Source organism: Papio anubis, chromosome 14 (genome assembly GCF_008728515.1).
Source record: "Papio anubis isolate 15944 chromosome 14, Panubis1.0, whole genome shotgun sequence".
NCBI classification, from domain to species: Eukaryota; Metazoa; Chordata; class Mammalia; order Primates; family Cercopithecidae; genus Papio; species Papio anubis.
The window spans coordinates 88,119,520-88,133,384 of record NC_044989.1 but is presented as its reverse complement, the minus strand read 5'-3'; the positions used below and the strand labels follow the sequence as shown (position 1 = coordinate 88,133,384).

Sequence of the window (13,865 nt, the reverse complement as noted above, 5' to 3'; positions counted from 1 at the left end):
TATATCCCAAACCTGACTATCTTAAACAGCTCAACTGCTTATCAACTAATCTCTTACCTTCCGCCTGCTCTCTCTGCCTCCACCCTTGCCTCTCAGCCTGTTCACTTTCCTTATGGTTTTTCAAACGTGATGGGTACACTTCCATCTAAGAACCTTTGCAAAACCTGGCCTGACCTGGTTAATTCTCTCATGTTTAAGACTTTGCCCAAATGTTACTTTCTCAGTGGGGTCTACCCTAAGCTCTTTTTATTGATAATCCCCTCTCCACCCTATGCATATTTACCATTCTCCCTTTATCTTGTTCCATTTTTTTTTAACGGCATTTATCACCTAACATACCCCATATAATTTACTTATTTATTAAGTTGTTTGTCTCATGACACCAGAGTTTAAGCTTCACAAAGGCAGTGATTTGTTTGTTTTGCTCACTGATCTATCCCAGCCATCAGAATGTGCTAGGCCATAGGTAGGCCCTTAATAAGCATTGTTAAAAGAAGGAAGGGCGACTGAGAACACAAAACCAGTAAGCTTACTTACCAGGCTTCTAGCTCATTGCAGATTTGAGAAAGCAAATAAAAGAAAGGATGGGATACTACTTGAATCAATATCTCTAAACTTGTGTTCCTTGGAGCTGAGTCTATGACAGTAATTGGCCTTGATAAAAATAGCCCTAGAAAATACTGCATATATTATCTATAGAAAATCATATTACACATTAACATACTCATGACTGTAAGAGCTCCTATAGTAACCTCTTCTTGAACTCACTTGATCATAAAACTCTCTTTTGGTAACTCAGCCTACCATTATGGGACCCTTTTGGCCCATGGTAAACTGAGTTTGAGAAAAACCTTACTAGAGTACTATGTGTAGGGCCTGGGAGTGATTGGCAGTTCCTTTAAATTACTTCTGGTTGATCGACTGCGCTGCTTCATGTGCTAGTCAGAAGGAGGCTGGAGTACATCAGGATCAAGACTCTAGCTCTTAATTACTATTATTCTTTTAAAGGTAGGACGTTTTTATTTTTCTGGAAGAAATAAGAAAAAAAATAATTAATGTTATTGCTCTTTTAAAAAGTTAGCTTCTGTTTTAGGTATTTGGGAATAAGATGATTATTCCTTCCCTGGATGGAGGCCTCTTCCAGTGGGACCGAGACCGTGAGAGCATGGAAACAGTTCCTTTCACAGTTGAATCACTTCTCGAATCTTCTTATAAATTTGGAGATGATGTTGTTTTGGTTGGAGGAAAATCTCTCACTACATATGGACTCAGTGCATGTAGTGGAAAGGTAAGTGAAAATACTGAATTTACTTTGGGGAAATCAGAATAAATTAGGGTAGAAAAAGTAATTTATTAAACGACACTTATTACTAGTTGAGATTTATTGTAATTATTCCCTGAGGTTGTCATTTGTTTTAATAAGAGAACTGTGAGGTAGGAAGGGGAAACTAGTAACAGAATAAATGGCAGAGCCAGGAATAGAATAGCAGGAGGAAGAGAATTCATAAATATAGTCTACTGTGTCTCAGATGTTTTGTTTTGTTTTTTTTTTTTTTGGAGACAGAGTCTTACTCTGTTGCCCAGGCTGATCTCATCTTATGGCAATCCCCATCCCCCACCCCATTTCACACCCCCTCAGGTTCAAGTGGGTTCAAGTGATTCTTGTGCCTCAGCCTCCTGAGTAGCTGGGATTACAGGCACGTGCCACCATGCCTGGCTAATTTTTGTATTTTTAGTAGAGACAGGGTTTTACCGTGTTGGCCAGGCTGGTCTCCAGCTTCTGGCCTTAAGTGATCTACCCACCTCAGCCTCCCAAAGTGCTGGGATTATAAGCAGGAGCCACCGCGCCCAGCCTCAGGTGCTTTTTTTTTATACATTATTTTGCAATCTTCACAGTCTTCCTAAGTGTAATTTTTTTTTTTTTTTTTTTTACCTTTTGACAGATGAAGAACCTTCTAAAGATTAATAGTAATCCTAATGATAAGAATAATTGACACTACTCATTTATAGGGTTTGATCCTATAATAAGGTGATCCAAGAGGAAAGTTTATACTCATTTTACAGTTGAAGAAACTGAGACTTTAAAAGATTCAGAAACTTCCAGGGTCACATTTAACTTAGATCTATCTGACAACAAAGTCATGCTGTTAATAACCTAGACTTTCTCCAACATTAGCTCTTAGGATATAATCATAATATAATCTACTTCTAAGGTTGGGTCTTATAAATCCATTATCAAGAGTAACTAATTAAAAACATCCTTTCAACCAGGCACAGTGGCTCACGCTTGTAATCCTACCACTTTGGGAGGCCAAGGTGGGTGGATCACTTGAGGCCAGGAGTTTGAGACCAGCCTGGCCAACATGGGAAACCCCATCTCTACTAAAAATAAAAAAAATTAGCTGGGGATGGTGGCACACGCACGCCTATAGCCTGTAGTCCCAGCTACTCAGGAAGCTGAGGTATGAGAATCACTTGAACCTGGGAGGTGGAGGTTGCAGTGAACTGAGATCACACCACTGTACTACAACCTGTGCAACAGAGTGAGACATCATTAAAAATAATAAATAAGTAATTATCCAGGCATGGTGGTGGGTGCCTGTGCTCCCAACTACTTGGGAGGCTGAGGCAGGAGACTGGCGTGAACCCGGGAGGCGGAGCTTGCAGTGAGCCGAGATCGCGCCACTACACTCCAACCTGGGCCACAGAGCAAGACTCCGTCTCAAAAAAAAAAATAAATAAAATAAAAATAAATAAATAAATAAATAAATAAAAACATCCTTTCTAAAAAGGTAAAAAATAAAAATCTTTGTAACCCTTTAACACCTTGACATGTAAACGGTTTATATACAGACTTGGACTAAAATAAGGAAGAATAGAAACGTGGTCTTTTTACTCTTGAGTTTTTCAACTTTAACAATTCCTTATCTAAGTGTTAGGCCCATAGCACTTTCTTGCTCTTGCAGATGCTTTTCTGCCTTCTCCACCCACCTGCATCTGCATTGTATTGAGGAGGCCATGCCATCCTATCTGGCCGTTTTTTGAGCAAAGCACTTCAATCTCTGTTTACTTCGGTAGTCTCATCTGTAAGCAACAGGATTGAACCCGATCACCTGGTTTTCTGATTTGATGTGCTGCTACATAATTCTGGTATTGTAGAAGGTATGCGTCTTTTCATGAGGATTTTAGTTTGGATCATATTAAGTCTTCCTTTTTTCTTTTAGTGAAAACTTGAGGGAGTTACTTTTGAATACAAAAAGCTCTCAGAAAAGTTTCAAATTTTTAAAAACCAAACACTTTTGTTATACGGAAACTCTAAGGTTGATTTTTTTTTTTTAAACTCACCTGAAATTTTATTAATGATATTGTAGAAAAGCTATCACAAGTAGCTATCCATTTCTTCTTGTATATTCCATGGAAATTCTCCAAAGTAAGGCTAAAATTATGTAAATCCTTAAAATCATTCCCTGAAATAAATATTCATTGGTACTGTCGTTGTTCTAAATAACTCATTTTAGGAGTTAGTAACCTAACTGATGCTTCTTATTACTTGAGTACTTCATACACATTTCCTTAGTTTCCTTTCACTTTTTAAAAATTATAGATTCCTTTAATATCTCTGATCTCTTATGAGTTTATCCTTTTACTAATTTTGTGTCTAATTTTGTCTTTTCAGGTGAGGTATATCTGTTCAGCTCTGGGTTGTCGCCAATGGGATAGTGATGAAATGGAACAAGAGGAAGACATCCTGCTTCTACAGCGTACCCAAAAAACTGTTAGAGCTGTCGGACCTCGCAGTGGCAATGAGAAGTGTGTATTCAGATAGTGTTGCTGTTGGTATTGTTTAGAAATACACCTAATAGCAAAATTTATCAGACTTCTGTTTTTGGAAATTTTTGACTAGTTTGTGCCTAAAAAGCATATTATTCTTTTTTTTTGAGATGGAGTCTTGCTCTGTCACCCAGGCTTGAGTGCAGTGGCGCGATATTGGCTCACTGCAGCCGCCACCTGCTGGGTTCAAGCGATTCTCCTGCCTTAGCCTCCCGAGTACCTGGGATTACAGGCACGTGCCACCACACCCAGCTAATTTTTGTATTTTTAGTAGAGACGGGATTTCACCATGTTGGCCAGGCTGGTGTCAAACTCCCAACGTCAGGTGATCCAATGTGGGCCCTAAAATAAAAATGATTTCATGTTTATTAACAAATTCTGAACTGAACTTCTCACCATATGCTTCAGGATGTGGTAACCACAGGGGTTCTCATATGATGACTATTTATTAGTTTAGTCTCAGGTTAATGATTTTTTTTTTTTTTTTGAGACGGAGTTTCACTCTTGTTGCCCAGGCTAGAGTGCAATGGCATGATCTTAGCTCACTACAGTATCTGCCTACCAGGTTCAAGCGATTCTCCTGCCTTAGCCTCCCAAGTAGCTGGGATTATAGGCATGTGCCACCATGCCTGGCTAATTTTGTATTTTTAGTAGAGATGGGGTTTCTCCACATTGGTTAGACTGGTCTCAAACTCCCAGCCTTAGGTGATCCACCCACCTCAGCCTCCCAAAGTGCTGGGATTTCAGGTGTGAGCCACAGCACCCGGCCTAATGATATTTTGTATAGCAATCTCATCCCTCGAAGTTCTTTGAATACAGAAAGATGTTAAGAGAAAATTGATGTGTTTCTTTGAGCTTGAACCTATTTGACTCTCTAATTATGTCTAGTAGGTAGTTTCATAGTTTGTCCGATTATCCCAATTTTGAAATAATAATTTTACTGAATTTTCTTGAACTATTAAAACATTTCTTTAGCCTAATTCCTTTCTGTTCCCTTCTTTAAATAATGAACGCCCTTATGTAATTTTTATATTTAAATATGTGATTAAAAAATGTGATACCTAGATTGGATATGTTGATCCTACATCAAATGCTTGATTTTTTTTAAACCTAATATTTAAGTTTTAAATTGCCTATATAGTAAAAATAACTTTAGATTCCATCTTTATCTTTTGAAAATGAACCAGACTTTAGGGTTTTGTCTGATCCAATGCAATGTAATTCAGTTTCTTTTCCTGAAAACTGTTTTCTCAAACTCAGTTAAGAATGCATTTATTCTTTCAACTTTGGACTATGAATAGGGCTTTGCATTTGCAGACAACTTGACCTTCTTTATCCTGACTAGATTTTGTTTTTTAAGTGTTTGAGTGCTTACGGGAGCTCAGCTACCATAGCAGCAGATGTCCAACTTAACAGAATTTTGAGTTACCAGAATAGGAAGGATCCGGGGGTCTAAGATCCATGATTCTTTAAAATATAATTATTTCCATAAATGTCAGAATTCTTAACTATGCCCTTTTATATCTAAGTGATAAGACACTATACTCTCAGTAGTTGAGTGATTTTTCAATTTACTAATTATAGAGGAAACCTTATTACTGCCACTTTATGGATAAAACTACTGAAACTTACTTAGGAAAGGGTAAATGACTTGCCACATCTTGTTCAGTGGAGATCCAAGATTGGGGCTGAGGAGGTATGACCTTCACAGGTTTGGTATCCTGGATCACATTGCCTTTTTGAGGCCATGTTTTAGTGTGAATTTAAGACTGGTTCATTCATCTTGACTTTTACAGTGGTTTATGAGGGCATAATTTTGCTGTAGTTAAATGAAATGTATCCTGCCTTTAATCAAGAGGTAAGGCAGACCGTGTGCTACCTCATTTTAAGGTGACATTGATGTGTTTTGGGAAAATCACTCTGATGTAGAAGTACAAGTATTTGTAAATTTTTGAGAGAAAATCTGTCCCTTAGCTGTTGTAAAGGACACATCAGTCAGTCCACAACCCTCAAAACCATTGTGTCTAAAGGATCAGAACAAAGTTCTTGTGGGCCCTCTTGTGGCGTGAATCAGCAGAGCACTCTTTTCCAGAAGGTTATGTTGACTTGTTCTTTTTCTCATCACATAATTTTAGTATTTGCTTCTTCAATCTAGAAGAATTCTATATTATTTTGTCCCTTTATTTAAATGTAAATTTCTAAAACACACCTTTATAAATTTAAGGTGGAATTTCAGTGTTGGCCACTTTGAACTTCGGTATATTCCAGACATGGAAACGAGAGCCGGATTTATTGAAAGCACCTTTAAGCCCAGTGAGAACACAGAAGAGTCTAAAATTATTTCAGATGTGGAAGAACAGGAAGCTGCCATAATGGACATAGTGATAAAGGTTTCGGTTGCTGACTGGAAAGTTATGGCATTCAGTAAGAAGGGAGGACATCTGGAATGGGAGTACCAGGTACCTAACATCACTGAGGATTTATAAATATGATTCTTCTTCTCTCAGTCTGACCAAACTTATTGATTGGGTGGAATGAAATTACTACTACTTGGGGCTCTCAGCTTGTTCTCTGTGCTTTTAGAAATTTGTGATTTTAAATGGTATTTTATGGGTTGGAACTACATAACTACTGCTTGAATTATTTAAGACCTTTCTTCCATTTTTGTTTAGTTTTGTACTCCAATTGCATCTGCCTGGTTACTTAAGGATGGGAAAGTCATTCCCATCAGTCTTTTTGATGATACAAGTTATACATCTAATGATGATGTTTTAGAAGATGAAGAAGACATTGTAGAAGCTGCCAGAGGAGCCACAGAAAACAGTGTTTACTTGGGTGAGTAAATGTATCTTATCCAACGATAGTATACATTGACATCTAGATTGTCTTCTTACACTGTTCCTTCCTACTTCAGGAGTGCCTGTGGTAGTTTTAAATCCTAATATCATGTCTGATTTAGGTTGCCCCTAAGATTTATACTTTGATTTCCATTCCTGCTTTTCCATTTGTCCAATTCTGAAATTTGTTTTGTTTTGTTTTGTTTTGTTGGAGATGGAGTTTCACTCTTGTTGTCCAGGCTAGAGTGCGATGGTATGATCTCTGCTCACCACAACTTCTGCCTCCTGGGTTCAAGCGATTCTCCTGCCTCAGCCTCCTGAGTAGCTGGGATTACAGGCATCTGCCACCATGCCCAGCTAATTTTTGTATTTTTAGTAGAGATGAGATTTTACCACGTTGGCCAGAATATAGTGCACCTGACCTCAGGTGATCCGCCCACCTCAGCCTCCCAAAGTGCTGGGATTACAGGCGTGAGCCACCGCACCCAGCCCAATTCTGAAATTTTTAATTACTGTCACATATTCTTTTTCTCTGAGATCTATATTAGAAAGGCTTAGAAATATTCTCATTATATAACATGATTTCAAATTACTCATTAGCCCAAGAATGGTGCCATGCACCTGTAATCCTAGCTACTCCAGAGGCTGAGATGGGAGGATCTCTTGACCCCTGGAGTTAGAGTCTACCCCAAACTATAATCATGTCACTGCACTCCTGCCTGGGTGACAGGACAACACTCTATCTGTTTATATATGAGGATCGCTTGACCCCTGGAGTTAGAGGCTACCCCAAACTATAATCATGTCACTGCACTCCTGCCTGGGTGACAGGACAACACTCTATCTGTTTATATATATATAATTGTTTATATGTAATTACATATATGTATTACATATATAATTATTTGTATGTAATTACATATAAAATATACTTATATAGTTAGTTATATATCCTCAAAGTCTATAATTTCCTATATTTGTATTTGCATCCGTATTAGTTTGTGCCCCTCCCCTCTTTAAGATTAGGTTTATTTCTTTTTTATCAGTGCATCTATACAACTGATCTAAAAAATAAAATTCTGGTGTGCTTCTGGGCAATTGAAAGCCTTTAATATTATAAATTTTGAAAACTCTTGAATCTAATTATTTGAATTAGTCTGTCATCAAATACTTATAAAATTCTTTAAGCTCTGACAATGTGCCACCCACCTGTCGGTTTGAATGCAAAGCAAAGCAAGAATTTGTATGTTATTTGTATTTGTTATTTGTATGTTGAATTTGTATGTTGTTAATTGTCATGTGTGTTTTGATAGTATTTAACTGAATTGTTAGCAATATTTCTAGAATTTAGGTAAACTTTCTTGAGAAAGTTACTTAGTCTAAGCTGTTTGTTTTGTGAGAGTACAGTGACTTCCTGTCTTTGAATTTTTCTACTGGAACAGTTTTCCTGTATTACTGAAAATGTGCTATTATTCAGTGAGAAATATCATATGGACCTTGTGTGTAACTTTCCCTCCCTGTTTTTGTTGAATATCTGTTGAGTTTATCTTTGAGTGCTTCAAGCATGTTTCTTCTTTGACAAGAGTTCTGTAGTATATGTAGAAATAACTGGAATTAATGAATTTTATTTAATTAAAAACCTTTTTAAAAAAATCAATGCATAATTGACAATGTTCTGGTTGATTCAGGAATGTATAGAGGCCAGCTTTATCTGCAGTCATCAGTCAGAATTTCAGAAAAGTTTCCTACAAGTCCCAAGGCTTTGGAATCTGTCAATAATGAAAATGCAATTATTCCTTTGCCAACAATCAAATGGAAACCCTTAATTCGTAAGTGAATTGTAAACTTTTCTAAATACTCTTAGCGTTCAGAGACCTAATCCTGACTGTCTTTGCCCTAGTTTTGAATACTGCAGAGATAAGAACTGTTATATACTTTTATTGGTAAACCATCATGGTATTTCAGATGTTAATAATGAATTTTTATTATCATTTAGGGCATTATTTCTTGGAAGCAGCAGTTGCTTCTATAAAAGTGTTAATAAAATATTTCTCTATACAACTTAGAAAAACTCTTAATCATTCGCTGACCATGCCAAAGTAACATTTAACTCTTAATGTATTTATATTAAGACTATTTAGGAAAAAGTTCTCTGGCTAGCACATCATATTCTTTGAGACATGAATGAATAGAAATCAAATACTGGGCACCTACTTCTTTCATTATCTTTCTATACCTTGTACGTGTTTTTTACTACATATATCATGTCATATTTTAATTGTTTAAATGACTCCGATTCTCTAAGACTGTGTGCTTTTCAAAGGCAAGAGTCCTGGGCCATTTGTTTAACTTATATGTTTGAACTGAATTATGCTTGAATATCAGTTTATTCAATTAATAAGCACATGCCTTTTTATTCAAGTCATAACAGATAAGATTTAAGAAATATTATTATTAATAAAATAATAATTTTATTTTAGAGTCTCCTTCCAGAACTCCTGTCTTGGTAGGATCTGATGAATTTGACAAATGTCTTAGTAATGATAAGTTTTCTCATGAAGAATATAGTAATGGCGCACTTTCAATCTTGCAGTATCCATATGGTAAGTGAAAATACTGAGATTTATTTTATTTTTTAATTTGAAATTAATTAATAGAATTCAAATGAAGAAAAGTCGATTAGAATATAGAAAATAAGGCCGGGCGCGGTGGCTCAAGCCTGTAATCCCAGCACTTTGGGAGGCCGAGACGGGCGGATCACGAGGTCAGGAGATCGAGACCATCCTGGCTAACACAGTGAAACCCCGTCTCTATTAAGAAATACAAAAAACTAGCCGGGCGAGGTGGCGGGCGCCTATAGTCCCAGCTACTCGGGAGGCTGAGGCCGGAGAATGGCGTGAACCCGGGAGGCAGAGCTTGCAGTGAGCTGAGATCCGGCCACTGCACTCCAGCCTGGGCGACAGAGCGAGACTCCGTCTCAAAAAAAAAAAAAAAAAAAAATAGAATATAGAAAATAAAATATCTTGGGAGACAATTTCATGAATTATTACTAAGTATACAAGCTTCATAGTTAGGTTGCCGGGGTTCAGATCCCATGTTTGCCACATACTAGATTGGGCACATCTAACTCCCTGTGTCTCACTTTCTTTATCTGTAAAGTTAGAATAATAATCCTAATATCTATGTATTAAGTTGTTGTGAGGCCTAAATGAGATAATGCATGCAAAGTCTCAGTTAACATCATGCGTGTCACATAGTGTCAATAAACATTGGTTCTCGTTATTAGCTCTTCTTTTTTTTTTTTTTTTTTTTTTTTTTGAGGCGGAGTCTCGCTCTGTCGCCCAGGCTGGAGTGCAGTGGCGCGATCTCGGCTCACTGCAAGCTCCGCCTCCGGGGTTTACGTCATTCTCCTGCCTCAGCCTCCCGAGTAGCTGGGACTACAGGCGCCGCCACCACGCCCGGCTAATTTTTTGTATTTTTAGTAGAGACAGGGTTTCACTGTGTTAGCCAGGATGGTCTCGATCTCCTGACCTCGTGATCCGCCCGTCTCGGCCTCCCAAAGTGCTGGGATTACAGGCTTGAGCCACCACGCCCGGCCTATTAGCTCTTCTTTATCAGCCTATATTATGTAGGCTGTATAGTAGCCTGTATAATGAAGAAAATGTGTTTTTCATAAAACCACATGAAAATGATGCACAAGTAGGTTATTTTAATTTCTTACTCAGACAAGAGAAATTAGTGCAAAAGTCAAGAATAGGTGAAATTTGGCATGAAATACATTTCTATTTAGTAAGCAATTTTTTGAAGTTAGGATAAATTCAGGTATGAAAGCCTTTTAAAAAGTTGTGTAATTAAGAAGTCCTCAAATTTGTATCAGGTAAACACACAGACTCCTCATCAGTTACCCTAGATGTTAGCACTGGAAAGTTATTATATAAGTTAAATTGATTAAAAAACAAATAAAAAAACAGCTCTGAACTAGAAACAGCAGTCTTTATCTTTTTCTTTTTTTTTTTTTTTTTTTTTGAGACGGAGTCTCGCTCTGTCACCCAGGCTGGAGTGCGGTGGCACGATCTCGGCTCACTACAACCTCCGCCTCCTGGGTTCAAGCGATTCTTTTACCTCAGCCTCCCGAGTAGCTGGGACTACAGGCGCCCGCCACCATGCCCAGCTGATTTTTGTATTTTTAGTAGAGACGGGGTTTCACCATATTGGCTAGGCTGGTCTCAAATTCCTGACCTCGTGATCCACCCGCCTCGGCCTCTCAAAGTGCCTGGATTACAGGTGTGAGCCACCACGCCCGGCCCCTTTATCTTGATATTGATCAAAAGACAAGGTAGGCTAGGCGCAGTGGCTCATGCCTGTAATCCCAGCCCTTTGGGAGGCAGAGGCTGGCGGATCACTTGAGGTCAGGAGTTCAAGACCAGCCTGGCCAACATGGTGAAACCCCGTCTCTACTAAAAATACAAAAATTAGCCAGGCATTGTGGTACACGTCTGTAGTCCCAGCTACTCAGGAGGCTGAGGCAGGAGGATCACCTGAGTCCAGGAGATGGAGGTTGCAGTGAGGCAAGATCACTGCACTCCAGCCTGGGCAACAGAGCAAAACCCTGTCTCAAAAAAAAACATTTAAAAAGACAAGGTAAAAGAGAATTGTGTAATCTGAGCACATAGTACAAAATGGAAGACAAAAAAAGACAGGCTATTTTTCTGGGGCAGACTCATTTTGGCAGCCTAAACTGAACCAAACAGCATGGATGTTTTCCTTTCATTTTGTGAAGAATGATTGGTGGTAAAATTTGGTATTTTATTGATAACCAAGCAAAAGGAAAGCTAAAAATAGCCTGAAGGATGATTGAGTATTAATTCTTGTATTTAAAGAATTGAATTATTAATGAGGTTATGGATGGAGTAGCCCTTAAGATTGTTTCTGATATTATTACTTAATATAAAGAAAATTTAGTATGCTTATAGGATAAAGGAAAATGTCTATATTTACTGGAGAAAAATGAGACAAATTATGATGTTTAAAATATGTTAAAGAAGACAGACAAAACTTAAAAGGAATTAGTGTGATCAGTCATAGGAAAATAGATAAATTGTAATAGTTAAAGATGAGCCTATTTTCGATTGCCTTTATAAAAAAAACCATTTTAATGTTTCTATTTGAAGATAATGGTTATTATCTACCGTACTACAAGAGGGAAAGAAACAAACGAAGCACACAGATTACAGTCAGATTCCTCGACAACCCAAATTACAACAAGAATATCCGCAAAAAGGATCCTGTTCTCCTCTTACACTGGTGGAAAGAAATAGTTGCAACGATTTTGTTTTGTATCATAGCAACAACGTTTATTGTGCGCAGGCTTTTCCACCCTCATCCTCACAGGGTAAGAATCATGGTTGCTTACTCTCTGGTTTCCACTTCCCCACCTCCCATTTGCTTCTCAACCATTGCAGTCTGGCTTCCATCCCTACTGCCCCACCAAAGCTACTCTTGCAAAGGTCTCAGTGATCTTCCTTGTGTTAAATGTAATGGGCATTTTTCAGTCCTTATCTAACTGAACCTCTTTGTATTTGACACTGTTGAGCATCTCCCTTTGACCTTTCTTGCCTGACTTCCTTGACACCATGCTCTCCTGGTCTCCTTGGGTGTGATGTGGATGCTTCAGGACCTGATCTTTCTCATCCTCTCAGTATTGTTGGTATTCCTCAGGGTTCCCTCTTTTCACTGTTCATCCCACAAACTCTCCTTGGATGGTCTTCCCTACTTTCCCAGCTCCAATCTTCTTATATACTAATGGTTCCCAAATCTGTTTCTCTGGAACAGCTATCTAGTAAGTGCTACACAGGCACTTCAAATGAGCCATATCTCAGACTGTCTTGATTTCCACTCCCATTCCCCTCCCCAGCCTGTTCTAGCATTTTTCTCTCTCAAAGAAATGTACTGCCATATGCAGTCACCAAAGCCGTGAATCATTTTTCTCTCCCTTGTCAGTCACCAAGTTCTGTCAAATCCTTCCTCCTAGATATCTTCATATTTTTCTTTTTCTATGTGTCAGTTTTCATTTCCCCAGCACAAATACCATCATCACACCTCTCCTGAATCACTGAAATAGCCTCTAACTGGCCTCTGTGCCCCTAGTCCTGAGGCTTTCTCCAGTCCATTCTCTACACCCTAACTCTAGCTGCATTTCTGGGCTTAAAAACCTCTAATACCTGACCTTTCTCCCCATTGTTGTTAGGCTCAAGTCCAACCTCCTTAGAACATGCAAGATTCTGAATGATTCATACCCTGGCTGCTCATGTCCCGTCCTTCACTGGTAACCTAATCCCTTCCTCCCCTCCGCCATGCTCAGCCACTAGACTGAGCTTCTTTCAGTCTTCCCTGTAGACCATGCTCTCGCTGAGCCTGGTAGTGCACATCTGTCTAACCTTGCCTTGGAACCTTGTTCCCTACCTCCTCTCCCTTCCCTCTCAAATAATTAACTCCCGGGTAATATCTTTTAGTTTGAAATTAGTTGACACGCCCCCCTGGGAAGTCATCTTTAACCTCCTATTTCTGAGTTAGATTTCCTGCCTGTGTTTACACTCTGTACTCCCCTTACTAGAGTATTTACTAAAACATTTAATAGGTAATTCCTAATTTCTCTCTCTACCTCTAGACTGTACATTCTTTTTTTTTTTTTTTTTTTTTTTTCAGAGACAGGGTCTCACTCTTCTCACTCTGTCACTGAAGCTGGAGTGCAGTGGCACAATTTTGGCTCACTGCAACCTCCGCCTCCCAGGTTCAAGCAATTCTTGTGCTTCAGCCTCCCAAGTAGCTGAAACTATTGGCATGGGCCACCACACCTCGCTAATTTTTGTATTTTTTGTAGAGATGGGGGTTTTGTCATGTTGGTCAGGCTGGTCTCAAACTCCTGGCCTCAAGTAATCTGCTCGCCTCCGCTTCCCAAAGTGTTGGGATTACAGGCATGGGCCGCCACACCTGGCCTAGACTGAACATTCTTAAGGACAAGGACTAGTCTACACTGTTTACCACCATCTCCTTAGCCCCTTACACAGTGCCTGGCACATAATTGGAGCTCAGTAAAGATATGTTGAAAGAATCAGTGACTAAACAGGTGGCCCACAGTGCCCCCATTTGACCATAATAATTATTAATATCCTCTAAAAAATATTTTAGGAGATGTTG

General features: G+C 38.7%; 1 protein-coding gene across 3 annotated transcripts in view; it reads left to right on the top strand.

Moving 5' to 3' along the window:
* EIF2AK3 (eukaryotic translation initiation factor 2 alpha kinase 3) overlaps positions 1–13,865 on the top strand; it is a 76,289-nt gene that overhangs the window by 33,441 nt on the left and 28,983 nt on the right. For 2 of the 3 annotated variants that reach the window (XM_003908949.4, XM_031655339.1), the window contains exons 3-9: positions 1,094–1,288; positions 3,677–3,810; positions 6,056–6,290; positions 6,504–6,666; positions 8,357–8,497; positions 9,149–9,271; positions 11,840–12,060. In XM_003908949.4, the coding sequence (XP_003908998.2) occupies positions 1,094–1,288; positions 3,677–3,810; positions 6,056–6,290; positions 6,504–6,666; positions 8,357–8,497; positions 9,149–9,271; positions 11,840–12,060 (1,212 nt within the window). The remainder of the gene's footprint in view (positions 1–1,093; positions 1,289–3,676; positions 3,811–6,055; positions 6,291–6,503; positions 6,667–8,356; positions 8,498–9,148; positions 9,272–11,839; positions 12,061–13,865) is intronic. The other variant, XM_021925043.2, reaches the window with a different exon arrangement.